At 55.9% G+C, this 18,495-nt stretch overlaps 1 protein-coding gene across 2 annotated transcripts; it reads left to right on the plus strand.

The window, feature by feature from the left end:
• Nucleotides 1-43: 43 nt before the first annotated feature.
• Nucleotides 44-17,772, plus strand: TBC1D13 (TBC1 domain family member 13). Of its 2 annotated transcripts, XM_021069733.2 has the most exons (12): nt 44-178; nt 1,157-1,230; nt 3,586-3,626; nt 4,475-4,536; nt 4,642-4,741; nt 5,542-5,624; nt 7,726-7,885; nt 10,639-10,849; nt 11,622-11,785; nt 14,062-14,222; nt 14,377-14,434; nt 15,304-17,772. In XM_021069733.2, the coding sequence occupies exons 1-12, from the start codon at nt 156-158 to the stop codon at nt 15,367-15,369; spliced, it is 1,203 nt and encodes a 400-aa protein (XP_020925392.1). In that variant the 5' UTR covers nt 44-155; the 3' UTR covers nt 15,370-17,772. The 2 variants fall into 2 exon arrangements, with proteins under 2 accessions (XP_020925392.1, XP_020925397.1); XM_021069738.2 differs by lacking the exon at nt 3,586-3,626.
• The last annotated feature ends 723 nt before the right edge of the window (nt 17,773-18,495 follow it).

Raw genomic sequence — 18,495 nt, forward strand, 5'->3', positions numbered from 1 at the left:
CGAGAACTCGGCGGGGTGGGGCGGAACGCGCGCGCCTGCGGCTGAGTTTCCGGTCGGAGGCCTTTGCGGAGCGCCCCGCGTCCCTGGGGGGCGGCGGCGGCGGCGGTGGCGGAGGAGGCAGCCGAGGCAGCGGGGGGGATCCGGAAGTCAACACCATGTCGAGCCTGCACAAGAGCCGGTAAGGGGCCACCGGGGCCGAGCAGCAGGACCACCACGGGCCAGGTCGCCGCTTCTGATCTGCGGAGGGGGCGCGCGGATGCGGCCGGGAACTGGGACCCCTCCATCGCCCCCCGCCCCCGGCAGAAGGTCTCGGGCGTCCACTTTGCAGCGTCTTTGCCTGCGGGCCAGAGTGGGGCCCGGAGCGAGGACGCCTCTCCTGCCCCTCGGAGTCGGCCCCCTCGCTCTCTCTCCCGCACCCTGGACCCCTGGTGTCCCCTTCGCCTGGTGTCTCCTTCCCTTGGTGTCTTCCTCTTCTAGGGCTCCGATGCCCCATCCCGCTCCCACCTCCCGTCCCTTTTTCCCTGGTGAACCTTTGGCCCCACTACCCTCTTCTTTCCAAATGTTCCTTGTCCCACGTGCCTTTTTCTTACTAGAAATGCAAGAAAACCTGGAATCTCCAGTCTGACCTTTTCCCCCAGGCCAGTGTCTGCAACGTTGGCTAATTTTGCTCACTCTTCAGTTTTCCTCTGGGACTTGTTTTTTAAAATCTTTTGTCCTTGCCTGAGGGCAGGCCCAGAGGTCTTCTAATGGATATATTTTTGAGCCCAGAGAGCTGTATGCAGATTACACAGGTCCTTGCCTACAGATCAAATTACTCCTGATTCCTAGGGTTCTTTGAGTTCAGATAGCAGCCCTGTGGTTTGGGCCAGGCCAGCAGAAAGCTCCCAGCTCACTAAATATTAGAATGTGTCTAATTTCATGGTCGCTCATTTGAGAACCTCTGGGCAGGAATATCCCCACATTTCTGGGCCTAGAGGAAAACGCTGCCTCTGGCCAGGATCCTGACTGAGCTTTGGCATCTTTCTGTCCCAAGTGGGAGGGAGGCACAGGTTGGAGACTGGTGGTGTAAGGCAGCTGTGGGCTTCAGGCATGGTCACCAAGCCTGTCATCTTGGGGTTTGGTTGTGCTTCATATGCCTCCCCATCCCTCCTTCTAGCATTGCAGATTTCCAGGATGTCCTGAAGGAACCCACGATTGCCTTGGAAAAGCTTCGGGAACTCAGTTTTAGCGGTAAGAGGCAACTCTCCATTTTCAGGGGTTTCCCAGAGCAGCCTTGTGACTAAGATGGAGCGGAAGGTGCCCAAGCCACACCCGGCCAGTTGTGGTGGGCCAGCCTGTTGTGGGGGCCTTTTCCAGATTCTGTAGAGCTAAACAGCCAGTGCAACCCCTGAGCTTCCCAGGGGTTCCCAAAGCAATGGTGGCCACAGTTAGCCTGCCTCTAGGCCTTAAGATAGGGTGCTATTGTCCTGTAAATGATGCTGATTGCTTCCTGAGCATAACTGGGGTGTGTGTCAGGCGGGGTGGGGGTGGGGGGTTACTTCTTGAGCCAAGGTTAAGTCTTTCCTCATTCTTTTTTTTTTTTTTTTTTTTTTGGTCTTTTTCTAGGGCCGCATTCGCGGCCTATGGAGGTTCCCAGGCTAGGGGTGTAATTGGAGCTGTAGCCGCCGGCCTACACCGGACCCACAACAACATGGGATCCGAGCCATGTCTGCGACCTACACCACAGCTCACGGCAACGCCAGATCCATAACCCACTGAGCGAGGCCAGGAATCGAACCCTCAACCTCATGGTTTCTAGTCGGATTTGTTAACCCCTGAGCCACTATGGGAACTCCAAGTCTTTCCTCATTCCTTAGCGAGTTTCCTGTGTTGTAGAATTTGGTTAGCTGCAGAGTTATTCCTGGTTCTCTCCCTGGCTTAGGCTCCAAGCCAACTCAGGCAACAGTGAACTTTGGTTAATGGTAAAAATCCAGCCTTGAGACCCTGCCTTTAAGATGCTGAACCCCAGCAGTTTTGCACTTTGCCTTTCTTGACCTGGTCGACTTTCCAACGCAGAGGCTTTTGCTTGTCTTTAAAAATAACCCAAGGTGTTCTGTGTCGCTTCTTGTGACCCCCCTGTCCTTGGAACTTTGTTAGCAGGAAATGCTTGACTTTCCCCCTTTGTCCCCATGCAGAATCCCGGGGTGGGGGGATTAACTCCTATCCAGGGTACTGGAGTTACCATAGCGACCGCTGCTTCAGTGAAGCTCTGGACAATATTTCAGGAGAAGTTTGTCCTGTTTGGGAGTGATATTTAGGCCCCGGAAGATTTTTTTTTTTTTTTTTTTGTCTTTTTTTTTTGTTGTTGTTGTTGCTATTTCTTGGGCCGCTCCCGCGGCATATGGAGGTTCCCAGGCTAGGGGTCGAATCGGAGCTGTAGCCACCGGCCTACTCCAGAGCCAGAGCAACGCGGGATCCGAGCCGCGTCTGCAACCTACACCACAGCTCACGGCAACGCCGGATCGTTAACCCACCGAGCAAGGGCAGGGACTGAACCCGCAACCTCATGGTTCCTAGTCGGATTCCTTAACCACTGCGCCACGACGGGAACTCCCCCCGGAAGATCTTGATCTGTTTTGGGATCTCTGCTGAGCTGAAGAATCTGCCAGGCCTCAGGGCAGGCAGTCTGCCCTTGGGTTCTAGAATCAGACATACCTGTAGTTGAGCTCTTGTTTGTGTGTGGTTTTTTTTTTTTTTTTTTGGCCAGCCTGCGGCCTATGGAGCTCCCAGGTCAGGGATCAGATTTGACCCGCAGTTGCGACTTAGGCCACAGCTGTGGCAAGGCCGGATCCTTAACCCACTGTGCTGGGCCAGGAATTGAACCTCTGTCCCAGGGCTCCAGAGACGCTGCCCATGCCATTGTGCCACAGCAGGAATGCCTTGTTTCCTCTCTCTTCGTAGATGAGTTTATTAATCTGTAGGATGGGGACAGTGATGCTGATCTTCCCTATTCACTAGGGTTATAAGGAGGATTACGTGAAGAAATGTCTCTGAAGGACGATGCACTTGGCATTCATAGCTTAGTGTATACAGATCTCTGCGCGGTTCCTGCTGTGCGCATGCGCCTGGGTGCCATAGGTACTGGGAGTATAAGACACATCTGGTTCTTGTCTTTCTGGGGCTTATCCAGTCGTAAGGGTTACAGACGTTAAATATAAATAAATATGCAAATTATATTATGCAATCCCAATTGCGATGGCTGCTGTGAAGAAGGGACGGAGCCATTATTGTTTATGTCAAGGGACCTGACTTTGCTTGGGACGAGATGGTGTCCCCAAAGGCTGCTCTGAGAAAGAAATAGCAAAGATGAGAAGGTGTTGTCTTCCAAAGAATTATCCCAGACAAGAGGGAGCTCTGCCCTGGGGGCAGGGGTCGTGGAGAGAAAGCACACAGAGTTTTAGCAGCTAGTCTAGTCATCCCTCTGGCAGAAAACGGTTCTTGAAGTACTTCTCGCCCGCTCCATTCCTGGCCGACTGGCTCCGAGGTGGAGGGCTGGGGGGTCCTGAGCCTCTGCGGGGGCGTGACCTTTGCCTGCTGTGTCCACAGGCATCCCCTGTGAGGGCGGACTGCGGTGCCTCTGCTGGAAGGTGGGTGTGCCTACGGTGGGGCTTCTGCTCTGCTGAGAGTCGCTGGGATCCCGCATGGGCTGCCCCCGCCCCAGCCCCTTCTTCCTGTTCTCTGCCTTTCCTTGCTTGTCCGATGGCGCTCTTCTGGGAAGTTCTGGGTTTTCTGTTTCTCTTGGCGTCCCTTCCTGGCTCCCCTTGGGGATGGAACACTGATGCCAGTGAAGCCCTCCGCTTCCCAGTCCAGGCAGTGCAGTGGAAGTGATGCTTACTGGGACAGGGTTCTGGCTCCCGTCCCTTTGAGCCCAAGGTTTTTTTTTTTTTTTAAGGGATCAGATTTATTTATTTACTTATTTATTTTTTTGTCTATTTGCTATTTCTTGGGCTGCTTCCGCGGCATATGGAGGTTCCCAGGCTAGGGGTCTAATCGGAGCTGTAGCCACCAGCCTATACCAGAGCCATAGCAACACGGGATCCGAGCCGTGTCTGCAACCTACACCACAGCTCACGGCAACGCTGGATCGTTAACCCACTGAGCAAGGGCAGGGACCGAACCCGCAACCTCATGGTTCCTAATCGGATTCGTTAACCACTGCGCCACGACGGGAACTCCTGAGCCCAAGGTTTTATTATCGTTTGGAGAAGTCTGTGTGAGGAAAAGCAGTGGAAAGGGCTGCTTCGGGATAAAGAGGGGGAAGCCGGGGGGGAGGAGGCTACCCCAGCCCTTGCCTGCATTGCTGGGCTTCGTTTAGCCCCTCTGGCCTTCTCTCCGACGTTTTGCTCAAGGCTGGCAGCCTCATCTCCCGCCCGGGCTGGGCTGGGCTGGGCTGGGGGCGTCGCCAGAGCTGTGCTCTTCTCTCTCCTCTGGGCAGATTCTCTTGAACTACCTCCCCTTGGAGAGAGCCTCGTGGACTGCCATCCTGGCCAAGCAGAGGTGAGACCCTGGCAAGGCGGGGTGACGGGAGGGCCTTGGTAGCTGACAGCGCAGGTCCCTGGGTGGGACCTCTGGGGACCACCCCTCTGCCCTCCTCTCCTACAGGGAGCTCTATGCTCAGTTCCTGAGGGAAATGATCATCCAGCCTGGCATTGCCAAGGCCAACATGGGTGTGTCCAGGGAGGATGTGACCTTTGAGGACCATGTGAGTAGGAGTCCGCCACGGGGACGGAGGCTGCGGGGTGGGGAGAGGGGTGGGCTTTGGAGTGGGCTGGGTCCCTGGCCCCAGAGGACAGGTGCAGCTGGTCTGGGTCCCCTCTGGGCCCCCTGGAACCTCCTTTCTGCATTCGCCTGCTCAGCCCCTGTTCCCCCAGGCTCCAGGCCCGGTCAGGACTATGAGTGGTGGCTGGGTCTGGGGAGCCAAGTCCTCCGGTGCCTTGTCTCCCTTCTTCCTCATTCCCCTCCTTGAGGAAGGTTCTGGGATATTGTCGTTGAGGGGAGTGGGGGCAGGGTTGCGTGACGATCAGCTGCCTTGCTGTGACTGGGAGGAAGCCTCATTCTGTCTGGAGTAGCAAGCTCCTCCCTGGCGCTTTGTAGTTGGGACGTGGAGCTGGATGCAACCCTGGCCAGTCCTCCAAGGACTGGAATTGGCAGCTCAGAGTGTTGATGTATTAGATTCAAAGAGACCGAACGAGTCGGCATTCATTCCTTCCTTCATTCCGCAACAAGCACTTAGTGGGCACCTATTACACGCAGCATTTTAGAGCCATGGACAGAAAAGACAGAGGCCTCGCCGGCAGGGAAGTACTCGGAGCAGACCGTGGGGCTCGGCTGCTGAGTGTGGAGTCTGCCTGTGGTTTGGGAGGCTGTGGGGGGCCGGTGCTGCCCCTTGGCCAGCCGTAGCTGGGTCTCTGGCGGGAATGCTGGTTCGGGCTCCTCAGGTGCCCGGACCGGTCTGTACCCTGGGGCTCTCGGCCGTCGGTGCAGCTCCTTTTCCCCCCACAGCCCCTCAACCCCAACCCCGACAGCCGGTGGAACACGTACTTCAAGGACAACGAGGTGCTGCTGCAGATCGACAAGGACGTCCGGTAAGCGGAGTGCTGGGGCCGGCAGCCAGCCCGGGGGGCTGCTGGGGGTGTTCCAGGTCTCCTGCCCTTTCCCTCCCCAGCCCAGGCTCCCTGGGCGTTGGAGGAACTGTTGGTGCCTTGTCCCCGTAGTTGAGTCCGGGCCTGGGGTGGGGGGTGGGGGGCTCTCCTCTCTCCCCGCCTTCGTTTCACTTGTAGCCCAGGCGTCTGGATTCACCTGCTCCTTCCTGTGACAGACACGGAGGCCCCGCCCTGCTGTGTGGCAGGCTCGGTGCTGCTGCCGGGCCGGGGGCTGGGCAGGGAATAGGCAGACGTCCCTCCCCTGAGGTCCTGGGGGTGGGGGAGAGGGGAAGACAGATATTCAGCAAAATAGGTCTTCTGGGTGATGAGCATTGGTGGTAAATGATCTGAAGGCAGAGTTCAGGGGGCTTCAGGGAATTCTCGCCTGAGGAAGCAGTGCTTCAGTTGAGATCTAAGGGGCGGGGGGCCTTTGGAGGAGGGAGGGAAAGGGTGGGTGGGTGAGGAGCTGCCCCGGAGAAGACCCTGAGCCCTTGCAGCTGGAACTTCCCACAGTGGTGTGAAGGCTGGTGTGCTTGAGGCCACCCCTGAGGCAGGCAGGGGTGGGACCTTGGACTCCTTCCCCGAGGCGTGGGGCAGTCAGGCAAAGGCTTTAAGCATAGGAGTGACAGGGTCAGAAACGTGTTTGTTTATGTCTTTTTAGGGCCACACCCTTGGCAACACGTGGAAGTTCCCAGGCTAGGGGTGGAATCAGAGCTGCAGCACACCACACCACAGCCACAGCCACGCCAGATCTGAGCCAGGTCTGCCACCTACACCACAGCTCATGGCAATGCCAGATCCTTAACCCACTGAGTGAGGCCAGGGATTGAACCCGAATCCTCATGGATGCTAGTTGTGTTCATTACTGCTGAGCCACAGCGGGAACTCCAGTGGCTCTGTTTGGGTCAAGAACTATGTCTTGAACCCAGTTTTGGGGAAGGGGGTCTTACCCCGGTGGTGCTCATGAGCCCACCGATCGGTGTTTCTAGAGGGCACGTCTGCAGGGCTCTGCATGAGAAGTCTGGGCGGTGCGCGTCCAGAGCACTACGTGTATTTTAGAAACTTGATCACATGCTAGAGACTCTCCCACCTGGCGTTTTTCTCTCACTCCATCTTGAGTATCTCCCTGTGTCGGCTGTGGAACATTCTCTTGTACAATTTGTAAAAATTTTTTGGTCTTTTTAGGGCCGCACCCGTGGCATATGGAGGTTCCCAGGCTAGGGGTCCAATTAGAGCTACAGCTGCCAGCCTACACTACAGCCACGGCAACATTGGATCTGAGCCACATCTTCGACCTACACCACAGCTCACAGCAATGCCAGATCCTTAACCCACTGAGCGAGGCCAGGGATCGAACCTGCGCCTCATGGATCCTAGTCAGGTTCGTTAACCACTGAGCCACAATGGGAACTCCTACAGTTTGTGAATTAACTAAACCTCTTTTACCACTTTAAACTACAGTACAGTTAATGCACTTATACCTATTAGATATTTTTGACATAGAAAGATGTTTGTGGTTTAAGAGAAGAGTTAGCTTGTAAGTCCTAAGGGCACTTAAAATTGTGTGTGTGTGTCTGTATCTTTGCAAATACCCTTAGGTATATGGGTGTGTGTGCGTATACAACGACTATATTGCTTTTTAAAAACTATTGTCTTTGAAATAAAACATTATTACTTTTTAAAAAAGACCACACGTGAGAGTTCCCCTTGTGGCTCAGCGGATTAACAACCCCACATAGTGTGCATGAGGATTCGGGTTTGATCCCTGGCCTTGCTCGGTGGCTTAAGGATCTGGCGTTGCCTTAAGTTGCCACATAAGTTGCAGTTGCTGAGGCAGCTAGGATCCCATGTTGCTGTGGGAGCTGCAGCTCTGATTTGACGCTTAGCCTGGGTGTGGCTCTAAAAAGACAAAAATATAAAAATTTAAAAAACCCGCAGACAAAAATGGCCCTGGGGGTGCTGGGGCCCCGGCGGCAGGGGGCGCTGATGGAGTGGGAGTAACGTCCTCTCCCCTTCCTTCTCCTCTCCCACTCCCTCTCGACAGGAGGTTGTGTCCAGACATCTCCTTCTTCCAGAGGGCTACCGAGTACCCCTGCCTCCTCATCCTAGATCCCCAGAATGAGTTCGAGACCCTTCGTAAGCGGGTGGAACAGACGACGCTGAAATCCCAGACGGTGGCCCGGAACCGGAGTGGGGTCACAAATGTGAGAGGCAACCTGGGGGCCCCAGGGGCTCGGCGTCACAGCCTTTTCCTTCTTGGGTCCCTTGGGCTGCTGGCCCCAGGCCATCTGGTCTCTGACCGTCCTCCAGGACAGTTACCCAAAGCATCCTTGGCCCTGCCAGGCCCACCTCCAGGCTCTTTCTGAAAGGCAGGTGTCAAAGGCTGGGTGTGACGGGTGCCCGGGAGGGCCCGGCTGTGCAGCGAAGGAGCCACCCTTGTGATCTTGTGGCCGAGGCGGCGCTTGGGAAAGTAATCACAGGTGCGGTGGGGTGGGCAGCTGACCTGGTCTGGGTACCAGGGAGGACTTCCCTGGGGAAGTGACCTTTGCGCTGAGCTCGAAGGTTGAAGGAAAAAGAGCCTTCCAGGTCGAGAGGAGGGCCTGTGTGGACGCCCTCAGGCAGGAGGGAGCAGGGGCATTCAGGGGAGGTGCCATAGGGGGAGAGGGAAGGGTTGCTGGGGAGGAGCATCGTGTGAGGCCACCCAGGCCTTTATCCCGAGGGCTGTGATTTAAGTCTGCCTTGTAAAAGATTGCTGTGGGCCCTGTGGGGACAGTGATTAGCGGGGCCAGGAATGGGGGTGGGGAAGGCCTCCCAGAGGCCCTGCAGTGTCCAGGCAGGGGTGGTGTGGGTGGGGCTGGGCTGGAGTCAGAGGGGTGTGAGAGACCCGCGGGGAAGGAGCCAGAGGTCTTGTGGTGGCCAAGTTATGCTGAGTGTTTGAACCTTAGTCTTCTAGCAGATTCCTGTGATTCTGAGAAGCTGCTTGTAGCCAAACGAACACATTTTCTTCTTTTTTTTTAAGTGCCGCACCTGTGGCACATGGAAGCTCCCAGGCTAGGGGTCGAACCGGCCACTGGCCTACACCACAGCCACAGCCATAGCACTGCCAGATCCGAGCCGCATCTATGACCTACACCACCGCTCACGGCAACGCCAGATCCTTTACCCACTGAGTGAGGCCAGGGATCAGACAGACCCTCATCCTCAGGGATCCTAGTCAGGTTCTTAACTTGCTGAGCCACAATGGGAACTCCACCAAGCTTATTACCTTACTGTTTAACTTACACCTCCTGCTTTGGTATTTGCAACTTTTTTTTTTTTTGTCTTTTTGTTATTTCTTTGGGCCGTTCCCGCGGCATATGGAGGTTCCCAGGCTAGGGGTCGAATCGGAGCTGTAGCCACTGGCCTAAGCCAGAGCCACAGCAACGAGGGATCCGAGCCGTGTCTGCAACCTACACCACAGCTCACGGCAACGCCGGATCATTAACCCACTGAGCAAGGGCAGGGACTGAACCTGCAACCTCATGGTTCCTAGTCAGATTCGTTAACCACTGCGCCACGACGGGAACTCCAGTACTTGCAACTTTGACTTGTTCCTCAAACAACAGAAAATTCTCTGTAACCTCCAGCGAGCTAGGAAAATTCTCTGTAACCTTCCCCCAAGTGGAACGACGGGTAAGGGCTCTGTGGTTTCTAGGAGAGCGGCCATGTTTCACCACAGGCGTAACAGGGCCCGTCGCGGCTGACCCCAGGGTTTATGTGCCCATGACAGGGCTGGGTGTGCCAGGAGGTGCCTAATGTTTGGCTTAAATGACGTCATGGCTGATTTCAGATTTGGACCTGATTGCGATGGCAGAGAACTTGACCACAAGCTTCTTTTCTCCATCTCTGGACCAGTGGGTGGGCAGTTGGGGTTGAAGCTGACCGTTTGGCCCTGGGCAGTAAAGAGCAAACACCCCTTCCCGGGCCTCTGTGTCTTCTGTAAACTGGGCATCATCATTTCCGCCCTGTCTGGCTTTGGAATTGCCGGGAGGGTGAAATGAGGTCATGGCTGTGCAGATGCTTAGAAAGCTGGAAAGCAGCGGGCGCGCTCTGAGACCTGGACCTCAGGGTTTAGGTCCAGGGCCACCACTTGGCGCGTCTCCTCTGAGGAGTGGCATTACAGTTTTGATCATCCGTTTCCTCGTCTTGAAAAGGATGTTGAGAGAATGTTCTAGGCTGTTGAGCACATTCAACAGAAGACTGCTTGTAGAGAGAGCACTGTCTTGCCCATAGAACAGTCACAGTAAACGTTAGTGGTTGGTGTGTGTGTGTGTGTGTGCTCGTGCCGTGTACACGCGCGTGTACGTTCATACCCACGTGTGGATGGGAGGGTCGTGTTCCCAGGACGCCGAGTCCCTGCGCAGCTGTGCCTCTGGCTGTGGGAACGCCACTGTGCTGGCCTGTATCACCATAAATTAGATTTCGGTCCAGCTGGCTTGCAGCACGTCCCACATTCTGGATTTGTCGGCTCCTTTCGGTGGCATTGGCCACGTTCCTCGATACCCTGTGCTGCCCACGAGAGGGACGTGAAGTTTTGTATTAACAGGCAAACCTTTCTTTCTTTTTTTTTTTTTTTTTGTCTTTTGTCTTTTTGTTGTTGTTGCTATTTCTTGGGCCGCTCCCGCGGCATATGGAGGTTCCCAGGCTAGGGGTCCAATCAGAGCTGTAGCCACCGGCCTACACCAGAGCCACAGCAACACGGGATCCGAGCCGCGTCTGCAACTTACACCATAGCTCACGGCAACGCCGGATTGTTAACCCACTGAGCAAGGGCAGGGACCGAACCCGCAACCTCATGGTTCCTAGTCGGATTCGATAACCACTGCGCCACTACGGGAACTCCGGGCAAACCTTTCTAATGAGGACATTTTCTCTGTCACGCCGCCTGCCCTCTTCATGGGCCCCTCTTGTCCCCCAGATGAGCTCCCCGAACAAGAACTCGGCATCCTCGTCTGTGAGCAAGTATGAGGTGCTGCCCAACGGCTGCGAGGCCCACTGGGAGGTGGTGGAGCGGATTCTGTTCATCTATGCCAAGCTCAACCCGGGCATTGCCTACGTGCAGGGCATGAATGAGATCGTGGGCCCCCTCTACTATACCTTTGCCACCGACCCCAGCAGCGAGTGGAAAGGTAAAGCAGTGCCCTCGGCCGCCCAGCCCTTGTCGCCGCCGCCTAGAAAGACGGACCAGGGAACCCTGGGCCGATGGGCTTTATCAAGCCGTGCAGCCCACGTCCCTGTTTTGGGCCTGTTTCCTCTCCCAGGCGAGGGGGTTGGTCTGCATCATCTCGGGGGTCTTTTCTGGCTCGAACGTTCTAGAACATGAGTGTGTGCTGATCTCTTGATGTTCGTAACTGAATTTCCGGTAGAGGAGCTGACTGATAGAAAGGATTTCTTTTATTTTCAATTTTTTTTTTTTGTCTTTAGGGCCAACCCTGAGGCATGTGGAAGCCCCCAGGCTAGGGGTCCAATCGGAGCTACAGCTGCTGGCCTCCACCACAGCCACAGCCACGCCAGATCCGAGCTGTGTCTGCCACCTGCACTGAGGCTCACGGCAACGCCGGATCCTTGACCCCCTGAGGGAGGCCAGGCATCGAACCCGCGTCCTCATGGATCCTAGTCAGGTTCACTACCGCTAAGCCAGGACGGGAACTCCTAGAAAGGGTGTAAATAAAGCGTGATGGGAGCAGCGTCGGCAGAAGAGGAGCTCATCAGTTGCTGAGCAGCGGCAGTGTTGCCGGAGCTGCGGGAAGAAGGGAGTGCCGACCTTAGCCTGGGGGTGGGGAGTGGTCACGGCCGGAGAGGGGCGCAGCCTGACCGAGGCAGGGTGACTCGGGGGGCTCAGAGCTGCGGCGGATCTCAGGGGGCCCAGCGGGGGGACCCTTACCCGCCCGTCTCTCGCAGAGCACGCTGAGGCAGACACCTTCTTCTGCTTCACCAACCTCATGGCGGAGATCCGGGACAACTTCATCAAGAGCCTGGACGACTCGCAGTGTGGCATCACCTACAAGATGGAGAAGGTGTACTCCACCCTGAAGGACAAGGACGTGGAGCTCTATCTGAAACTGGTGAGGGCCCCCAGGACCCCTCGGCCCGGCGCCGAGGACCGCAGGCCCCGGGGCCTCCCAGGCCCAGACTGAGGCCCGGCTCGAGTCGGGCCTTGGAAGTGGCTTCTGCTTCCTGGGTGGCTTCTACTGACCCGGGTGCCAAGGCGGGGCTGAGAGATCAAGGTGGCAGATGGTGGGAGCCCAGCAGGCTGAGGGGAGGGGGGCTACAGTGCCCACCGCATGCCAGGCACAGGGCAGGGCATCCACCATAGCAATTAGTTCAGCCTGTTAGAGTCTTCTGAGAAAGGAGGTATTCACTCCATTTTTCTATTGCTTTTGTTTTTTTGTTTGTCTTTTTGCCCTTTCTTGGACCGCTCTTGCGGCATTTGGAGGTTCCCAGGCTAGGGGTCTAATCGGAGCCGTAGCCACCGGCCTACGCCAGAGCCACAGCAACGCGGGATCTGAGCCGCGTCTGCAACCTACACCACAGCTCACGGCAACACCGGATCCTCGACCCACTGAGCAAGGCCAGGGATCGAACGTGCAACCTCATGGTTCCTAGTCGGATTCGTTAACCACTGCGCCACGATGGGAACTCCTGCTTTTGTTTTGTTTAAGCCTTGCCTGTGGAGTGTGAAAGTTCCTGGGCCAGGGATCGTACCTGTGCCATAGCAGCAACCACGGCTGCTGCAATGACAGTGCTGGATCCTTAACCCACTGCTTCACAAGGCAACTCCTGGTTGTCGTTTTGAAAGTTATTGGGGAGTTCCTGCTGTGGCACAATGAGATCGGTGGCATCTTGGGAGCACTGGGACTCAGGTTCGATCCCCGGCCTGGCACAGTGGGTTAAGGATCTAGCGTTGCTGCAGCTTTGGCCTAGGTGGCAGCTGCGGCTCAGATCTGATCCCGCACACATATGTCACGGGTGAGGCCTTAAAAAAAAAATTACTGGAGTAGCTGCCCATGTTTATTTCAGGAAACAGTTCAATAAAAAGAATATTTATAAATAAAACCAGTAGTTTTGTGGAGTTCCCGTCGTGGCTCAGTGGTTAACGAATCCGACTAGGAACCCTGAGGTTACGTATTTGATCCCTGGCCTCACTCAGCGGGTTAAGGATCCTGCGTTGCTGTGGCTGTGGTGTAGGCCAGTGACTATGGCTCCGATTAGACCTCTAGCCTGGGAACCTTCATATGCCGCAGATGCGTCCCTAGAAAAGACAAAAAAAAGAAAAAAAACAGTTTTGTGAACAAGAAAATACGTGTGAACATACTTTTTTATTTTTTTATTTTTTTTTTATTTTATTTTTTATTTTTATTTATTTATTTATTTTTGTCTTTTGTCTTTTTGTTGTTGTTGTTGTTGCTGCTATTTCTTGGGCCGCTCCCACGGCATATGGAGGTTCCCAGGCTAGGGGTTGAATCGGAGCTGTAGCCACCGGCCTACGCCAGAGCCACAGCAACGCGGGATCCGAGCCGTGTCTGCAACCTACACCACAGCTCACGGCAACGCCGGATCATTAACCCACTGAGCGAGGGCAGGGACCGAACCCGCAACCTCATGGTTCCTAGTCGGATTCGTTAACCACTGCGCCACGACGGGAACTCCTGAACATACTTTTTTAAACAAGCGGAGAATGAAGTCTTGCTGTCTTGTAACCTGTTTTTTCAGTCAATCATATTCACTGGTTGAACGGAGTGTCTGTTGGGAATAGTCGCCTGCGGGGTGGTTTTATGGAGTTTTATGGAGTAAGTGAGATGTTAAACACGAGGCCAGGTTTCTAGTGGGTGCCCTATAACTGTTTCTCAGGCCATAAACCCCAAGTTATCATCTGTATAGTGTCTTAAAAGAATTTGAGCCATCATTTATAAATCGAAGGAGCTTATGTAAAAGTTTGGGTGTCTGGAGTTCCCACTGTGGCACAGTGGGTTAGAGCTTCTGGCATTGCCGCAGCTGCAGTGCAGGTTGCAGGGGTGGCTCACATTCAGTCCCTGGCCTGGGCACATCCATATGCTGCAGGTGCAGCCATAAAAATGAAAAGAATTAAAAGTTTGGTTTTCTGGCTTTGCTCGGAACATCAGACGCTCTGGTCATTGCCTTGCAGCCCCTCCCCCTGAGCCAGGCTCCCCGTGCCATCTGCGGCGCGGTGTGCCTGGCGCTCACACCTGGCCTCGCCATGTCCTCTGTTGGGTCCCGGGCCTGCGGCTTATCTGAATTCACGTCTGATAGGCGGCGTGGTGTTCCGTGGCACCCAGCCAACGGGGGTTCTCGTGCCCCGCCCGCACCTCTGTCTCCCCAGCAAGAGCAGAACATCAAGCCCCAGTTCTTCGCCTTCCGCTGGCTGACACTGCTGCTGTCCCAGGAGTTCTTGCTGCCTGACGTCATCCGGATCTGGGACTCGCTCTTCGCCGACGACAACCGCTTCGACTTCCTCCTCCTGGTCTGCTGCGCCATGCTCATGTGAGTGTCGCCGTGAGCAGGGGTGGGCGTGCGGGCGGGGGGCTGCAGTGAGCCCCTGGGATTCTCAGGCGAGCAGCACACCAAACTGGCTTTGGGTGGTGCGGGAGGAGCGGGAAGGGGCCCCAGGGGCCCAGCACTCTTGTGTTTTTCTTAGACTGATCCGGGAGCAGTTGCTGGAAGGGGACTTTACCGTGAACATGCGGCTCCTGCAGGTAACGGAGTTTGGAGGGACTGGCTCAGTCTTAGGCTGTGAGACAGACCCTTAGCAGGCAACCCCCATCCCCACCCCTGCCCCCGTCCTCGTCCCCATGCCAGCGCTGTGAAAGGATCAGGGCTGTGTAGCAGATCCTAGGTGTCCGGACCCCTGAGCCAGATCTGGGTTTGGGTCTGGGTTGGATCCCGCTTTGCCACTGACCTTGAGTGTGGTGCGGCCTTGGGTGAATGACTCGGTTGCCCTGAACTGCGTGGTCTGGATGAGTAGGGCACACCTGGCACGAGCCTTATCCCGGGACGTGGTGATGAGGCTTGCTGGGGACCGTGTGCAGACCTGGTCGTAGTTGTTCAAGAGTCAGACAGCTTTGGGTTCACATCTTTGTCCTCCTGTGCCAGTCATGTAACCTGAGCCAAGTGGCAGCCTCTCTAGGCCTTGATCTCTTTGCCACCCCCAGGCTTGGGGTTGGTTTCCAGTAACTTCGTTGACTCAATCTGTAAAACGGGCCGATCCACAGTAACCCCTCATTGGGCTATTGTGACCCAGGGCACGGATGGTGTTCAGCCCTGTTCCAGGCTCGGTGTGAGTGCAGCTCAGGGGTCAGTGGCAGGAGGTGGGGATTGGTGCTAGGGAAGGGGCTCGGAGGTCTTTTGGGCGGTGATGGGTTGGGTTGGTTAAGTTAGGGCTGTGGGGGCAGCAGTGGCTTCAAGCAGGGTTTGGTCAGACGTGGTGCCTGGTGTGCTGTGGTCCCTTCCCCTGAGACCCCCTGGTCCAGCATGGTGGCAGGTCCCCTGGGGAGCCCCGTGGGTGGCAGAGGTGGTGCAGGGTGAACTGACTGGAGGGCCTGCTGTTGGCCTCTCCCCTGCCCAGGACTACCCCATCACAGACGTCTGCCAGATCCTACAGAAAGCCAAGGAGCTCCAAGACTCACAGTAGCCCTGCGGCAAGAGGCCTGAGTTTGGGAGAGAAGCCGCCACTGACGCCGCCACCACCACCACCACCTATGTCCTGACTCCTGGGACGCACAGGAGCCTATGGGGTCCCAGCTGGAGGGGCTGCTGCAGGATAGGCCTGCTACAGGCCTTGCACCCTGGCTGCGCCCACTGGGGCACACTGTGCCACACCCCTTACCAACCGCTGAGCCCGGCCCTGGCCTGCTTCCACCGGGACCCTTTGCCCAGGCTGCTGAGCAAGGCAGGAGCTCGTGACATTGTTGCCTGGGGCTGGGGCAGACCGGGGGCCCTGGGGCTGGTGAGGGTCCCTCCCGGCCTCTGCCCTGCTGCTCCCCTCCTCCTCTCCTGCTCTGTCCCCTGGGATCTGGTTGGGGAGGTGCTTGGCCAACGAGCCAGAAGCCACCTCTTCTGGAGGCTGGTGCTTGGGCTTCTCTACGGGGAAGGTGACACTGTGAAGGAGCTAAGAGTCTGCCAGACCCAGTCACACCCTCTGTCCCATTCCCACTAAGTGTGTGTGTGTGTGTGTCTTAATTCCCCAGGCGTCTGCTTCTCCTTGGTCCGTGCGTCTGTGTGTCCAGAGGCAGGTGAATCCCTCTAGGTCTCCTTGTCTGTCTCCTCACCTCTCCACCTCTGCCTCTATCCCTCTACCTCCTCCACAGAGGGTGTGTGTGGCTCTCGCTCTGTCTGCCCTTCTCTCTTGGGGTGCCTTATCCCCGCCTCTTCTCTCTTCTCCTCCCAACACCCATGAACCCTGGAGACAGAATGAAGAGTCTGGCTCAGCAGAGCTTCTGGAGGTCAACCTTGGCCTTTGCAGCTTGTTCCCATCCCCCAGCTCTCCACTCCCAGTGCCTCCCCACCACAAAATTCTTGGAAACCCAAAGCTCTGAGAATTGGCCAGTGAAGCTGCCCGGTGAGGCGGGGTGGAGCTAGCTGAGTCTCCCAGAGGTTCCCCCAAAGGCCCATCTCTCCCAAAGGAAAAGGACATTAATGCGATCCTGTGCTGGGGCTTGGGATCCAGGTGCTTCTGAGGCAAAGGTATTCATTCCTATGGCTACTGGGTCTGGGCCCAGGGCAAGTGAGCCCCGTACAGGGCAAGTGGGACCAGAGGGAGCCTCTCTGGGCCAGGCGGAGCTGAGCTCGATGGCTGGGTGCCATCAGGGCCGGGAGAGCCACGTCTCCCCCAGGCAGGGGAGCTGAAGGAGGTGCTGGCCCTCATGTGGTCACGTGCTTGGGCTGCTCCAGGATCTGGGGCAGGTGTGTCCTGGATAGGAGCAGCTGGCAGTTCCCACTGCTGGGCTGTGGGAAGGGTTGGCTTGTTCCAACCTAGTACCCTCCTCGTTTAAGGAGGCAGGTGGTTTGTGCCTGGAAGGCTGGGTCATGTAGCATGGGGCCTCTTCATCTCAGACTGGCCAGCAGGGGCCCCCAGCCACCCCCCCCCCCATGCCTTCCTGAGTCATGGCCAGGATTTGTGGATGGTGGCCAGGAACAGCTTCCCCAGGCAGCTCCTGTCCAAACTGTCTCTTGGATGCTTGTAGGACTTCATGCACTTGCCTTTATGCCTTCTCCTCTTCCAACAAGGTATTTGAGAGATTTTTGCTATTTATTCAGATTCCTAGTTATTTATTGCGATTGGCAAGTGCTCGATTTGATGAAGGGTGGGGCTGGAAGGGTAGAAACAAGTTGGGGTCAGGGTCTTCCACTCTTCCCGCCTCTGGGACCTGCCTGATTTTCCAGGAGGTCCTGGCTGGGAGGACTCTGTGAGAGGACTAGGTGTGAGGGAGACAACAGCTGGGATCCTTGCCAGAGCCCAAGACCCCGGCTCGGGGCAGAGACACGGCTGCCCAGCAGCCTGGCTCACCCTTTTCCCAGAACTTGTTGCTGGTGGTTCAGCCCCAACTTGATCCCTTCACAGCCTGGGGCCCAGCAGACACTGCCCAGGACACCTGATGCATTCCCTCTTGCCCGTCCCTCTGCCTTCCCTCCCGGGGCCCTACTACTTGAATCACTGCATCTAATTTGTCTAAGCGGCAGGACCTGGGTCCCCTGCCCTGTCTTTGATCTTGTGATGAAGGTCAGAAGAGCACAGGGACCATGTCCAGTTTAGGCTGAGCTCCCCAGTGGGATACTGCCCAAGGGAAAAAACTGCCCTTGGCAATTCCCCCTCCCTAGACTCAAGGGAGGTCCCCAGAGAGCCAGAGACCCCCGGGCTTCCTGCTCGGGAAGCTGCCCCCAGGACTTTGGATACTTACAGAATGGCTGTTTGAGTTCAGCTGGTCTCACTCCAAGGGTTAGAATGTTAGTCTGCTTTTGTTTTTTCATTTGTTTTGTTCTTTGAATCAGTGCTGTTGATGACAAGTTGTCTTTAATAAATCATGTGTTCTTTGCAGTGGGCGTTGGTTCTGGGATGGGCTGGAAACCTTTGAGACCTTGGAGCTGGAAAAAACAGTTGAGCAGGGATGACGTCAAGAGGCTTTCAGAGGAGTTCCCATCGTGGCACAGGGGAAACAAATCCGACTAGGAACCATGAGGTTGCGGGTTCAATCCCTGGCCTCGCTCAGTGGGTTAAGGATCCAGCATTGCCGTGAGCTGTGGTGTAGGTTGCAGACGCGGCTCAGATCTGGCGTTGCTGTGGCAGTGGCGCAGGTCAGCGGCAACAGCTCTGACTAGACCCCTAGCCTGGGAACCTCCACATGTCATGGGTGTGGCCCTAAAAAGACAAACAAAAACAAAAAAAGCCTTTAGAGTAGGCAGAAGAAAAGGCTAGGAAATTTTTGTTGGAAGAGCATGAGCCACTCTTCTTTAATAACTGCAGTTTGTAGCTGGGGGAGAGGAGGCTGTACTGGGGCAGAAGGTGTTATGTTGTGATCGTAGCAAGTTACTTATCTGTTAATTTGCCGAAACCTTCGGCATGCGGAAGTTCCTGGGCCAGGGGTTGAACCTGCACTACAGCAGCAATCAAGTCTTTGATAACCCGTAGTCTGGAGAAAATCACTGATAACATGTTAGTCTTCTTCCCAGAGGTAGATTTTTGTGTGTAATTGTCACCTTCCTCATTTTCTTGTGTATTGTCTCACCCCTCAGGTTAGGTGCTGAGCAAGTTGCTGTATGA

Source organism: Sus scrofa, chromosome 1 (assembly GCF_054392235.1).
Source record: "Sus scrofa isolate SSC_HxYL_T2T_F1_AM1 chromosome 1, Sscrofa_HxYL_maternal_Yorkshire_Landrace_v2.0, whole genome shotgun sequence".
Lineage (NCBI taxonomy): Eukaryota > Metazoa > Chordata > Mammalia > Artiodactyla > Suidae > Sus > Sus scrofa.

Bases quoted from the DNA above. Each gene is read 5' to 3' on its own strand.
- TBC1D13 (XM_021069733.2), top strand. From the start codon at position 156: ATGTCGAGCCTGCACAAGAGCCG. The intron at 4,537-4,641 runs GTGAGACCCTGG...CCTCTCCTACAG, and splicing joins GCCATCCTGGCCAAGCAGAG to GGAGCTCTATGCTCAGTTCC. The intron at 4,742-5,541 runs GTGAGTAGGAGT...TTCCCCCCACAG, and splicing joins ATGTGACCTTTGAGGACCAT to CCCCTCAACCCCAACCCCGA.